The sequence below is a fragment of the Penicillium argentinense genome, assembly GCF_028826775.1.
Source record: "Penicillium argentinense strain IBT 30761 chromosome Unknown utg000009l_segment0_segment0, whole genome shotgun sequence".
Classification (NCBI taxonomy): domain Eukaryota; kingdom Fungi; phylum Ascomycota; class Eurotiomycetes; order Eurotiales; family Aspergillaceae; genus Penicillium; species Penicillium argentinense.
Window position 1 is genome coordinate 1519693 of NW_026622668.1, and position 13511 is coordinate 1533203.

The window sequence follows — 13511 nt, forward strand, 5'->3', positions numbered from 1 at the left end:
ACCGGATGTCAGATACCAAGACTCCCAGCCGTGTTTAGTCCTGCGCAGCGAATTCGTGGAGCAGTCAACAATTCCCCGGCGTGGCATCTCCAGTGCCAAGACACCCGATAAGACCCGTATCGCACGTGATCATTGGCCGTCATGGTCGGCCCGCCTGGCAGGGCAGAAGTCACTTGCCCCTCCTACTCTTCACTCTCGCACACTTCCTCACACCTCTCTACCTGCCATTCTAGCAGTTTTTTCGCGTCGCATCTACCGGAAATGTCTGCCAAGGTACCTCGGAACTTCCGTCTCCTGGAGGAGCTGGAGAAGGGCGAAAAGGGCTTGGGCGCAGGTACGACCGTAATCGCCGATTACTCTAAAAACACTCAACGGTATCGCTTACCAGTGGGTTCCTTCAATTATAGAAGCATGCTCTTACGGTCTCGCCGACGGTGAAGATATGATGATGAGCAACTGGAATGGAACCATCCTCGGCCCGCCCCACGTTCGTATTCCCCTTCGCATTGCTCCGTACCTGTTGTCGTCGATACAACCCTAACACTTGGATTATTCGATTAGAGCGTCCATGAGAACCGAATTTACAGTGTCAACATTCATTGCGGACACGACTACCCCGATAACCCTCCCACGATCCAGTTCACGTCGCGAGTCAACATTCCTTGTGTCGACCAAAAGTCCGGCAAGGTAAGAACCGGACGTTGGCCCCAATTACAAGGGATCACAACTAATTGTGAAGTTTTGATAGGTTGACCCTACCAAGCTTCCTTGTCTCGCACAGTGGAAACGGGAATTTACCATGGAGACCGTTTTGATTGAGCTTCGGAGGTTCGATCCCCTTCTTTCTTGATACTGAAACTGAACCGGTGCTAACCGTTGTCTGATAGATACATGGCTTTGCCTCAGCACAAGAAGCTCCCTCAGCCTCCGGAGGGCTCGACTTTCTAAATTCCGCATCATCCATAGGATTCAGAATACCGGAGTATCATGGGCAGTCCTCTCACATTTATTTGCTTCTCCTCTTTCCTACATCATTTTCTTAGAGCGTGTACAGTCACTGCATGAAAGCATCGGCGCGGTTTCTTTCGAAGCCCAATTTAACTTATTTATCGGGTCCTTCTAACCACATTTGTATGTGTATTGGGTGTTGGTAGGAACCAAAATGGAGATGGTTTCCGGTATCAGTAGTAAACTGAATTGTTTTCGATCCTCCGGGTAAACACATGCATCTTGTCCTTTAGGAGCAAACGTCAAGCCATACTAATTAGAACAGTACGGGTTTCTCCAAGCTAAATGCCCGTTTAAGATGGCATCATGCAACCAGTCTTAAAATTGGGAGTGCAGCAAAACCCTTTAGGGTACCCTAGGTACTAGACTCAGGCGATCCTGTATTTTGTCCCCTTTGGGGATCACGCCTGTCTTATTTAAATGTTCAGAGTATCTTGAAAAGCCCTGGGAACTAATTGACTATGACGCGTCGATGAATCACGTGATATGAGTGCTTTATTGAACATGGATCCTCCGCGATTCCGATCCGCTGTCCTGGTTGTCACAGTATGCTTGTACCCAAGTTGTCTGGGGTGCATCGCTTTGCTTGTAAGTCTTCACCTTCATACTGGGCTTGTGTCTTTATTTAATTCACCTAGCTAATTCTCCCAGGTTTGGCCCTTTACAGAGCTCTCCTGCGACAATGCTCTCCTTCAACCCGCACGCCTCCGTGGCTTAATCAGACAAAATCCCTCGTCAAACAACGGTTCCGAAAATATAAAGGACTGGAAAGCCCAACCCAGATCGCCAGTTCCTTGAAGGCAGGCTACCAGGTGCGCGCGTCGCGAAATGATCTCGCCTACAGAACTTTTACTAACGAAGGAAGCTATTCGGAAAAGACACTCGACTTACTTGACTCCGCGTCAAAAGGAAACAAAAAAGATGCCGATCAAATTATCGCAACACTCGAACAGACTAGGTGCGCCAGAGAGAAACAGGCGGAGCAGCAAAAGAAGCTTCGGGGGATCAAGTCACCACGACCGCTGTCCATCAAGCAGCAACGAAAAGAAGAGACGACACGCTTCGAAGAAGCAACTCGACGGCGTCATCCGGATACTTCACCAATTCTATCCCGCCCGCATCCCGTGAAAGGAATACGTAAAGTGCCTTCTTTAGTCAGTGCCAGGGGGATGCCCTTCTTGCGCATCAAAAAGCCCCAGCCAAAAAACCTGAGCGGTGTCCTACGGAACAAGCTTGAAAAGCGCTGGAAGCGTATATTGCGTCGTGACAGGTTGTCCGAAGACCTTCTATTTGCCCAAGACGAAGACGCCTGGGATCGCTTGACCAGATTCAAAGAGCCATGCACCTGGTGTGAAGATGTGCAAGCTTCATTGGATGAAGTCAATCAACAGATCCGAGAATCGGACGATAAGACCATGGCTTTGGCCCAGGACCTTTGGGATGTTGTTCTCAAAGAGCGTGCGTTAGCAGAGAAAGAAGCGAAGCAGAGGCAGTTGGCGGCGGAATCTCTTGCGGGTCAAGATTGATTGATGAAATTCCATTGTATAATAGTATGGCTTTCTTGTAGCCAATGTAAAATACCAAAAATGATACCCATTATTACTTCGCTGCCTTTCTTTCAAAATCGTCCTCCTTTCAATTGGCAGGTAGGAAGCAAGACATCAAATTCTCAAGGGCTATATTACGATCAAAGTTCCAAGCCACGCGAGTGTAGTAGTATTTTCAAGAGGGACTGGCAACCCATGTGAATGTATTTATGCAGTAACCTTGAGCTTGTCCACAGCTGGCAGAGCATCTTCACCGTCCTCGTCATAGTCGCCCTTGCCAGCCAAACCACGCTCCCACAACTGTCGGCCGGTGAGCTTCTTCTCCTCCTTTGTAGACTTTTTCTTCTTGTCTTCCGCCTCCTTCTCCTCCTTTTGTCGCTGTTCCTCTTCCTGTATCTCCTTTTGGAACTTCGTATGCCATTCCAAAAAGGTCTCTCGGTTGACGGGTGTGCCCTGAAACTTTTTGTTCTCTTCCTCCTCGGCCTTTGCGGCTGCCCTGTCCTTTTCGGCCTGAACGGCGTTCGCACGTTCAATCATAAGCTCTTCCGCATTCTCCTTCAATGCGCTCACAAGTGTGAAAACCATAGCCATGCCCATATTCTCTTCGATTGTAGGCTGGAGGGTCTCGAGAAGCCGCTCCCGATCCTCTTGAACATCCAACCGCGGGTGCCTCGGGGCATTCGGTGGGGAGGAAATGCTGAGTTCTGGAGCAACATCGGGGTACTCCTCCGGGTATGATACTTCTAGCAAGATAGTTGGCTGCTCTGCATCCTCGCCTTCAACCTCGGGAACATCAAGAGCTATCGATACTCGGTACGAAGTGTCGGATATGTCTAAGTAGCGGGGTTTCATGTCAATGGCAGGTCTTTCCGCACCGGGGCTTTCCTTGGGGAAGAGGCTGACATACCTGTGATCTCCTCAGGGAAAATTGAGTCGAGCACCTCTCGCTCCTCCGTCTGGTCTTCGCGGCCCATGGTGTTGGCTCCGCCGGCGGATTGGAGGGGTACTGAATGGAATGGTCACGGTTGGGCAAGGGAGAAAGAAGAACTATCGTATTGAAAGCGCGACAGTAACGACGGCAGGGTCCCTAGCGGTTATCGTATTCTGTCGGTGCAGAGCTCAGAGGCAGATCTGTTTAGAGTTTATAGCATCGCCGTCGCAAACCCAAGCGTGGGCGATGTCAATCTTGCGGTCCCACATGCAAACCCGTCAAACAGCCCCAATTTTTGGGGATCGGAGCTTCAACTTTTTTTGCTTCCAATCCCCCGCGATCCCGTCAATCGATCCCGTCAATCTGATTTACAGCACGCCAATCCGGTCATTTCGCTTTTCAGTCATATACCTTCGGTACCTGCCATGGGAAAGCCCAGACCGCAAAAGAAGAAATCGAAGAAATCCTCCAAATCCTCCCAAAAATCCGTCCTTGGCCCCGGCGGTTCGGTCTCGAACCACAGCATGGCTCAGAACCCCTCTACATTACTCGACCAGGCCACGATCCTGCTTCAAACTGGCCGTGCGGATGAAGCGCTACCCACCGCACAACAGGCACTGGAGCTAGCGGGGAACGATGCGTCTACACAGCTATCGGCCGTGAACCTACTGGGAGAAATCAATGTTGAGCTGGGCGATATCGATACCGCGAGAAAATGCTTTCTCCGTGCCGTGGATCTGGATCCGAATGGTTCCATCTCGGAATCCGAAGGTGGAGGTGCTGAGAAATTCCTGTGGCTGGCTCAATTGAGTGAGCAAGGCGGTGCCGACAGCGTCCAGTGGTTTGAGAAGGGCGTGTCATCATTGAGACAGATCCTCCAGTCCCTGGAAGGGAAGACAAGTACAGAAGATGTCAACAGTGCCAAGGAAAAGAAGGTTAAGTTGTCAAATGCGCTCTGTGCTGTTTCCGAGATCTATATGACCGATCTTTCGTAAGTTTCAACCCGTCTTCCAAATCAGTCTGCGCTAACAAATTCCCTACTATTCCAGTTGGGAGGAAGACGCAGAAGCTCGGTGCGAATCTCTTATTACGGAGGCTGTTGCCGTCACACCAGATGCCCCCGAGGTATTGCAAACTCTCGCATCAATTCGGATATCACAGCTGCGCACTGATGATGCTCAAGCAGCACTGAAGAAAAGTATGGCTTTGTGGAAAGATCTCCCCCCAGAGGATCTGAGCATTCCCGATTTCGCCGTGCGTATCAGTCTTGCCCGCCTCTTGATGGAAGTATCACTGGAATTTGAAGCTCTGGAGGTCCTGGAGCGATTGATCTTGGAGGACGACCAGAGCGTGGAAGCGTGGTACCTCGGAGGCTGGTGTCTATATCTGCTGGCGGAGAAGCAACAGGCGCCGAAGGATGCGACGGAGGAGGATCCCAGTGAATCGCCTCGACACGCATCGCTGGTGGCCAGTCGGGAATGGCTGAAGCAGAGCCTGAAGCTTTACGGACTACTCGAATACGAGGACGAGCGACTCCGGGATCACGCCTTAGAGTTGGTCCAGGGAATGAACCAAGAGATCGGTGAAGACCTGGATGAGGACAGCGAGGCGGAAGGAGAGGGTGAGGACTGGGAGGATGAGGAGATCGAGGCGGTCTCCGATGATGATCACGAGATGGCCGATTCGTAGACAGAATGCGCAAAGCCAGATAAAGAATACCAAAACTCACGACGCCCTGCTGCATGTACCTTTTCTTTTATTTCCCTGTCACTTTTTATGTCCCCCTTCCTCGCGCTTTGTTGATACCACAAAATTATTACATCTCCATACTTCTTTCACTCTTTGAGCCTGGCCGGCAAAGCCCGTCGGGCGAGTTCCACGGTTGCGCCTGCCCTTCGCCACTTACCTCGGCGCCGGATAAAGTTGCCCCCGTGTTCATATATGCCGATTTTTTTGTCGACGTTCTCTGCGCGAACGAGACGTTGTGGCCGTCAAAACTCCTGCAGGATGGACCTTGTAACAGCACCGAGTGGGGAGACTCCGGTGAAGGCTCCTGTGGTCGAGGTGGAGGCTGTCGACGTCGCGGAGACGGTCAACGCGGAGCCGGGCGCGCTGGACGAGGCATCCCCCCAGCTCGAGACGGACAGCGACGACTCCGACGGTTGGGAAATTCTGTCTAATGGCGACGAGGCCGAGCACACGATCCAGCTTCTCCGCGATGAGCAGCTGCGGAATGGACTTGGTACGTGGCCATCCTATTTCACTTGCCCCCTTTACCCCGGACACCCCCGCTATCGGAATCCACATTGAACTCAAGCTTACAATGCGCCTATACAGTTCCCGGCGCGTGTACTCTTGAGGAAGCCATTGCTTTTCGTCAACGCCTCCATGCAATCGGCAAAGCTGAGTTTGTGGAAGAGACCATCGTGCGCGAGACTGTCACAGCAAAAAAGCTATGCACGGCTTTCGGTATCATGCCCCCGGCATTTCTCGAGGGCGCTCCAGATGCATGCTTTCATGGTCTCCTGGCGATCGCCATTTCCCGAGAATTTTCTCGTCGACCAAAGCTGCCCGAGTACAACACCGTCGACGATGCGGTACGGCTACTGCGGGAGTCGAAGAACGTTATCGTCTTGACAGGCGCGGGCGTAAGTACTTCCCAATACATGTCTTACGTCCAGACACTAATAATCCTCTGCCGACTAGATTTCGACGAGCCTCGGGATCCCTGACTTTCGATCAAAAGATACTGGCCTTTATTCCAAGCTGGAGCATCTTGGTCTCAGTGATCCGCAGGAGGTCTTTGACATCAACGTCTTCCGAGAAGACCCTAGCATCTTCTTCTCCATTGCGAAGGACATTCTCCCCACTGAAAAAAAATACTCGCCGACACATGGATTTATCAAACTCCTCCAGGACAAGGGCAAGCTGCTGACGAACTACACCCAAAACATCGACAACATTGAAGCCAATGCGGGTGTTTTGCCGGAGAAAATCGTACAGTGCCATGGGTCCTTTGCGACTGCTACCTGCACCAAGTGCCACTTCAAGGTCTCGGGGGATACGATTTTTAGTGATATCAAGGAAGGAAATATTCCCGAATGCAGTGCTTGTCGACAGAGTATCGAGGCCGAAGCCCTAAAGCCGCAGGGACTGAAGCGGAAGCGAAGCTCAAACGGATATCAGAAGGATAGAAAGGATTCCCAAGATAGCTCGGATGAAGATGACTACAACATCCCGACCCCTGGTGTGATGAAGGTTTGTCACATTGTCATATCCTAGAAACTGTGCCCTTTGTTTCCATTCTAACTTGTCTTTCCAGCCCGATATCACGTTTTTTGGTGAAGGCCTACCTGATGAGTTTGGCCAGCGACTGATTCATCATGATAAAGATCTCGCGGATTTGGTCATCGTCATTGGAACATCGCTCAAAGTCGCCCCCGTCGCCGAAGTGCCGGGGGTTCTACCTCGCAATGTTCCTCAGATCTATATCTCACGCACAGTATGTTCTCAAGCCAAGAGGGGTGCGAAATTTGTTAGCTTTTACTAATCTACATTCGCAGCCTGTGTCACACACCAGCTTCGATATTGATCTGTTGGGTGATTGCGACGTGGTTGTATCAGAACTCTGCCGTCGGGCCGGCTGGGATTTACAGCACGACATGATACCCGCTGATGAGAAGGTAGACATTACTCCCACAGAGGGATATGAGTCACGACATGTGTTTCAGGTGGTTGGCGCATAGCGTCGGAGTTACGGGAATGGCTTCTGCGTGAAGGATGGCGTCTTCGTGGATTCCCTCATTCTCTTGAATTGAAGGGATGGTTTTCTCAGTCTTTGCGGTTTCCTGTTTATGGCACTTTTCCTTGATAGATTTAGCTACTCTTTGAATCCCTCCAGATATGGCCAGTTAATTTATGGCGGCTCTTTGGGGGCTTGATTTTGATGATTTTTAGATATTATACGCTAGTGTACATTCGTAACAGATGCCCTTTGAGGTGTCATGCACCCCGGGGCGGAGATGGAGATCATGCATCGGCGCAGAGCGTTGCTGTATGAAGATCATATGATACATGATGCCCTGGCGGAACATGATATTGTGTCGCATAATAAAGCCTAAGTGTATGGACCTGCGCTGACACTATCCTCAATACCATGTAAGAATTTTGTCCATTTTCCCTTGCGAATAAAATGAATGCACAGCTCGGCCGTCCCCGTTGTATGGCTGCGGGACTCGCGGTTGCAAAGGCGCGGAGACCCAAAATTCCGTTGGTTTCCCCCTCAAAAAACTCGATCCCGCAGCGACACCCCACCCGATCAATTCACGAATTGGCCCCGTGAGTCGAGTTCCCGCGCACATCTAGCAAGGGTACAACAGGATCGGCCAACTCTTTCAGTATGGAGTACCTGATCCGGTTCGCCCAGGTCCACGAGACATTTCGGCAGCCAGAAATCCAGGCCCTTGCGACGCTTGCTGGCGTCGACCTCGAAATTGTTTCTTATGATGACTACGTATGTGACCAGCCTCAGATTGCACCTCATTTGACTTCTCGATTCCGATTACCACCTGGATAATCAGATTCTTCTAAGACTCGCATTCCAAGGGTGCTTATTTTTTTTCGCGCCCGTGCTACTGTCATTTAATTCCCTAGAGCCAATAGCTAACAAAAGCCCACCAGTCACCATATTGCATTGTAAAGTTGCAAGACGAAGCAGCAGCACGCGCGATTATCACGCGAAGTATCCTTGCTAAAGATATTTCCGAGCTATGGGGCCAAGGCACAAACTATGAAGGACTGCACGCCCAGGTTCACCAACGGACACAGCATCGCTGGACATATTACCGCGAGAAATCCTTTGCGTTCGCGGTAGATACGTTTGCAGGGAAGAGAAGCCAGAGCAAGAAGTCAGAAATCATCAAATCATTTGCATACATGGGTCTTGAAGGGCCCATTCGCTTGAGGAATCCCGATGAGCAATTTTATGTGATGGAGGAATACGTCTCGGACCCGGAAGCAAGTATCTTGGGCACACCGAAAGTGTCAGATCCACGGAAGATCTTCATGGGCCGTTTGATCGCCAATAGTAATCGGGATATCATTGTCAAACATGACCTGAAGAAACGCCGGTACATCAGCACGACATCGATGGACGCAGAACTAAGCTTGGTGACGGCGAACATGGCGCTCGCAGCTCCAGGCAAGGTCTTTTACGATCCATTTGTCGGTACCGGGAGCTTCTTGGTGGCTGCCGCACACTTTGGAGCCTTGACTCTTGGTTCGGACATTGATCCGCGCAGCTTTCGGGGAAAAGACTCGGAACGCGAGAAAGGCGAAGTGGCTCTCATGCGCAACTTCAAGCAATATGACCTGGAAAGCAAAATGATGGATCTTTTCAGCTCGGATCTCACCAATACACCTTTAAGGAACTGCCAGCTCCTGGATGGAATTACTTGCGACCCCCCGTACGGTGTACGAGAGGGTCTTCGCGTTTTGGGAACACGAGACGGGGTCCTCAAGGAACCGCGAATCATCGACGGAGTTCTTGCTCACACGTGAGTTCCCTCTTTCACTTCAAACATTTGTGAAGTACCTTAAGACTAACGATCTTGCTCAGTCGACCTGGCTATGTTCCACCTAAAAAGCCATATGGATTCGAGGCACTGCAAAAAGATGTTCTCGAGTTTGCAGCTCGTAATCTCGTTCCTAACGGTCGCCTCGCAATGTGGATGCCCACATCGAACGACGAGGCTATCGAATTCCCGGTTCCTATGCATCCGAATCTAGAGGTTATTAGCGTGTCTGTCCAATACTTTCAAGCCTGTGAGAACTACCACGCTAGGGTTGCTTTACATTTGGGTGACTGACATTAAATTCCAGGGTCTCGTCGACTGATGACCTACCGACGTCTCCCCGAGGGGGAATTATCTGATACTACACAAGGAAGAGACAAAACCGACGCCCGTGGTATTTGTGCAGATGAACTCAACTCATTCCGTCGCAAGGTAAATCTGCAATCTTGAAGTCATGAGCTGAAACGTCAGAGGAGCTCACAATTTCTACAGTATTTCACCCGAAATGGTCCAAAGCCAGAAAATGTCGAATTAGCGCAATGAAAGCGACCATGGCGGTTCACATACATCGCAAGTACATGTTCATTGAATGGTGTCGATACGTTGGACTAGCCATCGAGACACCAGTGGAGTTCCTGAGACAAAATCTGCAGCACAAATTTCAGATACAAGGGCCGAAGTCATTGTTTCAGAGTTTCCCCCGCCCTTTCGAGCCCAACGCAGAGTTCTGGCCAAGGTCCACGCCTTCATCCAGTCCAAGACGACTGACTTCCTGTGCTAACTCGACCCTCATGGCATGAGCCAATCTTTCTCCCTCTTCATCGTCGAGCTCGTCCCGCTGCCCCCGACCGAACATGGCAAAGCTTGGCCGTTGAGGTCCATCTGTAGCAGGGCGAGGGATGATATGGAAATGGACATGGGGGACTTGTTGCGCGGCTCGGGCACCTGTTTTTCAATGTTAATATTGCGTCTATCTTAGGATTTGAAGATACGAAGAAAATCCACGCTGGCTGCATAAGAGCCTCCACATCTGAGTATGCCAAGGGCGCCTTGTATGGCCAGTAAACCCATAGCGATTCCAAAGATAGAGATTTTACTTTTGCAAGCCTTGAGAAGCCAAAGAAAAGGAATTAAACGATGGACTCAGGACCCAGGCACATACCATTATTTTGTACAACATTCCAGTGCCTATCTGTGTCGTCGCCGAACACAGTCTTTGTCACAACCCTGGAAAGAATCGGAAGCCATTTGCCCATCTAGAAACTAGGATTTAGCCTGGGGAGGACACAGAAGTATATTTGATGCGAATAGGCAATGGGGGGATGACTATGCTGGAGCTCGATACATACTTCCTGCCCAGCCGTGACGCCCATATCTCCCAATGTCTCAAAATGTTTCCTGGGCGCCACAAGGACATGGCCGCGAGTGAGGGGCATTATGTCCAAAAAGGCGAGAACATGGTCAGTGGACAGTATAATGTGAGCTGTTTGGTGGGGACTTGATTCTGAAGCATTTGGTTTTATTTCGGGCACTTTGGAAGGGATGGGCGGATTTGTCGTGGCGATGTTGCAGAAAGCGCAGGATATTGACATAGCGTGACAACAGCCTTTATGATAGCATGAAAGGATGGGCTTTTGGCGGGGGGTGTCTTCACTGGTATATTCAGAGGTGGAAGACCGAGGGCGAGCGGGTTGGTGGCGTTTTCAGTATGATGCGACTATTAGGAACAGAAAAAGGAAGGACAAAAGCGTGGTGCAGCTAGCAGACAGACCGTGGGAGAGTAAGCCGCAAAGGTCCGAGTCGATCTGGGTGAGAGGAAATGCGGGACAGGCTAGAACTCGGTCGCGGTTGATGCGAGAAAGGGGAACCTCGGCTACAGTTTTTCGCAGCCAATCTGGCGTAAAAAGCGATGATTCGGCGTGTGCCATTCAAGGAGAGGCGGATACTACGAATTCTACGGAATTATGGGGAGAAAGGAGTTGATGAAGATCAGAATTGCAACCGGGAATCTCGCTGGGGCACCCAGCCCAGAAATCAGCTAATCTAACAAGACCCAGACCGAAGCATCCCGATGCACATTACCCCAACCAACCAAACCGTTTGATAAACAGAATCAAGAAAGAAAACTGTATACCACGGTTATCACGAAACTCCCTGGGAAACCAAAATAACAATCATCGCGGCCTTGCAGGTCCTTTTGTTCCCTAGGTGGTTCCATGCATATGGAAGAACCTGAGGAATATGACAAATAAAGTCATCATGCCAAAGGTAGCCGCAAGGGGGCATGTGAAACAAACAAATGATGAATTCATGGGTGGAATAAGACAGGATTCCGATCTGGAAAAAAAATAGTAGGGGAAAAAGTAGAATCCGACGCCAGTCACGCGACCCGAATAAGAATCGAAAGGTATCAGGGGTAGGCAAGAAAAAAGGCACCCCATGCAGAAAACAACCCGAGCAGAACCAGAAGGCTAGAGCGCCGAACACCCCCGTCAGAGAAGAAAAAATGCCGAAGCGCGCACAAATTCAATCAAGTCATCGTTAAGAATATGCAAGAGGTATTCGATACCAGCACAATGAAATGCCAACAGATGCGGAAATTGGAGATTGCCTGGTCGGTGAGTCGCGACAGCCTTGGGATCGTGATGAAGGACGCGGACACAGGCCGACACAGGGCTAGCATAACATCATCAATGGCATAATTACTGTTCGGTGTCCTTGATGTAAGTGTACGGCTCGGAGAGAGAGCTGTCGATGTACATGTGGTGGTACTTCTTGGCCCATTGGCGAGTCAAGATCGAGGCTGGATTGAAAGTCAGTCAGAGAGAAACTTGGCTACAAAAACAGCAATAGACATACCTTTCAAGAACTTCTTGCTGGCGTACTTCTTGAAGAAGGCCTCGTGAGAGACAGGACGGTGAAGGTAATCAATCATGAGTCGGAAGACAGGGTCGATCTCAGCTTCAGTGTATCCGGCATAGTGGGCAAGAGTGGCATCCTTAAGATATCGTTAGTAATCAAAAAGCCTCCATCAAGGAGACTGCTAGCTTACCCAAGGTCCGCGCTCAAGAATGAGACGGGCAAGATACATAGAGGCAGCGGCAATTTGGCTCTGAGGGAAGCCCATGAAGCGGTGGTCGAGAAGGCTGATCTCCATGAGATACTTGCCCAAGGTGCGAGTCTGGATGTCGTAGTTGTCGGCCTTGGAGATACGACGCAAAAAGTTCATCGGATTAGGGAAGCTCATGTTGTACTCGAGAGTAGCGAGGACGTGGCGCTCAGCGTCGAGGATTTCCTTGTCCGAGAAGGTTTCGTCGGCGACATGGCTGAAGTTGGCAACGTGGGGAGAGAGCACTTCCTCGTACTTGGAGGCAATGAACATCGCGGTGACTCCAACAAGCTGCAGACGATCCAGTGCGACAACCTCGGCGGACAGGAAGCGGTCGATAATGTTGACAGCCAGGAAGAGAGTCTCGGGAAGAAGACGGAAACGGGTGTGGACCTCAATCAGCCAGTCGACCAGAATGCCACGCATCTTCCACTCCAAGTCCGGCTGGTGGTCGATGTACTCGGGGTTGGGCAGTGTGGCGACTTCCAGGTCCTTCAGATAGTCAAAGATCTCGACAACATATTCGGCCGCCATCAGGGGATCGTCCAAGTCCTCAGTGTCCAGGTCCATGACCTTGTCATTCGTCTCAACAGCATCGTTAATGACCTCCTGTGGCAGAGTACGCTCCTTCTGTTCCTTGTGGGTCTGGATCTTCTTGTGAGGGGGCTCTTCGGCTTCGATCGACTCTGGCTTGTTGGAAGGACGCTTGCTGCTCACACCACCACCTAAGCCACTTCCTGGACGCTTCGCCTCGGGAGGGGTGGGCTTCTTCGTGACGGGGGGTCGGCGAGGATTGGGGTTCGTGCGTGTAGAACTGTTCCGACCGATCTTCTGGATAGCACCGCCCTGGGTGGTCTTCGAAGTGATCTTGCTAGTGGCACCCTTCTTGGCGTCCTTGATGTCGGCGGCGTCGACCTTCACGTTGCTTACATCGGTCAGAGCAGTGACCTTGCCACCGGCACCCTTCTTGCTGTCCTTAATGTCGGCGGCGTCGACCTTGACATTGCTAACATCGCCCAGAGCAGCACGTTGAGTTCGGCTGCTGACAGTGGCGCGCTTGACGGGCATGGGCTTCTTGGCCCCGTCGACAGCACCATCTGCGCCGAGCGCGGCCTTAGCCCGCGTCATGCGCGCAGCGGGAACGTTCTCGTCGTTCTCATTCATCGCGCCTCGGGTACGACGGGTCTGATACACAGTTAGCTTTTCAATGTAAAGAAATCAATGCACGCGTCTGGGTCTTTGACAAAGAACGTGATTTGCGATAGAAAACAGAAGCTGTCGGGAGCCAGTTCAGCTTACCAAAGGCATCGTGCTAGACTCAAGAGAGGCAAGAAGAGAGGGAC

General features: G+C 50.9%; 8 protein-coding genes across 8 annotated transcripts; 5 read left to right on the plus strand and 3 right to left on the minus strand.

Annotated features, from left to right (window-relative positions):
* Positions 1-261: 261 nt before the first annotated feature.
* On the plus strand, positions 262-948 carry N7532_008175 (E2 ubiquitin-conjugating protein MMS2; the record flags this gene model as incomplete). The annotated part of the gene is made up of 5 exons (XM_056620667.1): positions 262-334; positions 408-487; positions 562-687; positions 749-828; positions 888-948. The coding sequence occupies 5 exons, from the start codon at positions 262-264 to the stop codon at positions 946-948; spliced, it is 420 nt and encodes a 139-aa protein (XP_056471473.1).
* Positions 949-1556: 608 nt separating this feature from the next.
* Positions 1557-2534, plus strand: N7532_008176 (LYR motif-containing protein; the record flags this gene model as incomplete). Its single annotated transcript, XM_056620668.1, has 2 exons — positions 1557-1596; positions 1660-2534. The coding sequence occupies 2 exons, from the start codon at positions 1557-1559 to the stop codon at positions 2532-2534; spliced, it is 915 nt and encodes a 304-aa protein (XP_056471474.1).
* A 228-nt stretch (positions 2535-2762) lies between these two features.
* N7532_008177 (RWD domain-containing protein) lies at positions 2763-3529 on the minus strand (the record flags this gene model as incomplete). Its single annotated transcript, XM_056620669.1, has 2 exons — positions 2763-3388; positions 3463-3529. 2 exons carry the CDS (start codon positions 3527-3529, stop codon positions 2763-2765), a joined length of 693 nt encoding a protein of 230 aa, XP_056471475.1.
* Positions 3530-3911: 382 nt separating this feature from the next.
* Positions 3912-5175, plus strand: N7532_008178 (ACL4 family protein; the record flags this gene model as incomplete). Its single annotated transcript, XM_056620670.1, has 2 exons — positions 3912-4477; positions 4536-5175. The coding sequence occupies 2 exons, from the start codon at positions 3912-3914 to the stop codon at positions 5173-5175; spliced, it is 1206 nt and encodes a 401-aa protein (XP_056471476.1).
* Positions 5176-5427: 252 nt separating this feature from the next.
* On the plus strand, positions 5428-7232 carry N7532_008179 (putative histone deacetylase SIR2; the record flags this gene model as incomplete). The annotated part of the gene is made up of 5 exons (XM_056620671.1): positions 5428-5728; positions 5824-6134; positions 6193-6744; positions 6809-6988; positions 7050-7232. 5 exons carry the CDS (start codon positions 5428-5430, stop codon positions 7230-7232), a joined length of 1527 nt encoding a protein of 508 aa, XP_056471477.1.
* Positions 7233-7885: 653 nt separating this feature from the next.
* Positions 7886-9602, plus strand: N7532_008180 (tRNA (guanine-N2-)-methyltransferase; the record flags this gene model as incomplete). Its single annotated transcript, XM_056620672.1, has 5 exons — positions 7886-7999; positions 8167-9041; positions 9104-9309; positions 9367-9491; positions 9552-9602. 5 exons carry the CDS (start codon positions 7886-7888, stop codon positions 9600-9602), a joined length of 1371 nt encoding a protein of 456 aa, XP_056471478.1.
* Positions 9603-9747: 145 nt separating this feature from the next.
* Positions 9748-10651, minus strand: N7532_008181 (HIT family protein; the record flags this gene model as incomplete). Its single annotated transcript, XM_056620673.1, has 3 exons — positions 9748-10004; positions 10222-10315; positions 10409-10651. 3 exons carry the CDS (start codon positions 10649-10651, stop codon positions 9748-9750), a joined length of 594 nt encoding a protein of 197 aa, XP_056471479.1.
* Positions 10652-11761: 1110 nt separating this feature from the next.
* On the minus strand, positions 11762-13476 carry N7532_008182 (B-type cyclin nimE; the record flags this gene model as incomplete). The annotated part of the gene is made up of 4 exons (XM_056620674.1): positions 11762-11862; positions 11919-12057; positions 12112-13353; positions 13468-13476. 4 exons carry the CDS (start codon positions 13474-13476, stop codon positions 11762-11764), a joined length of 1491 nt encoding a protein of 496 aa, XP_056471480.1.
* Between the last annotated feature and the right edge of the window lie 35 nt (positions 13477-13511).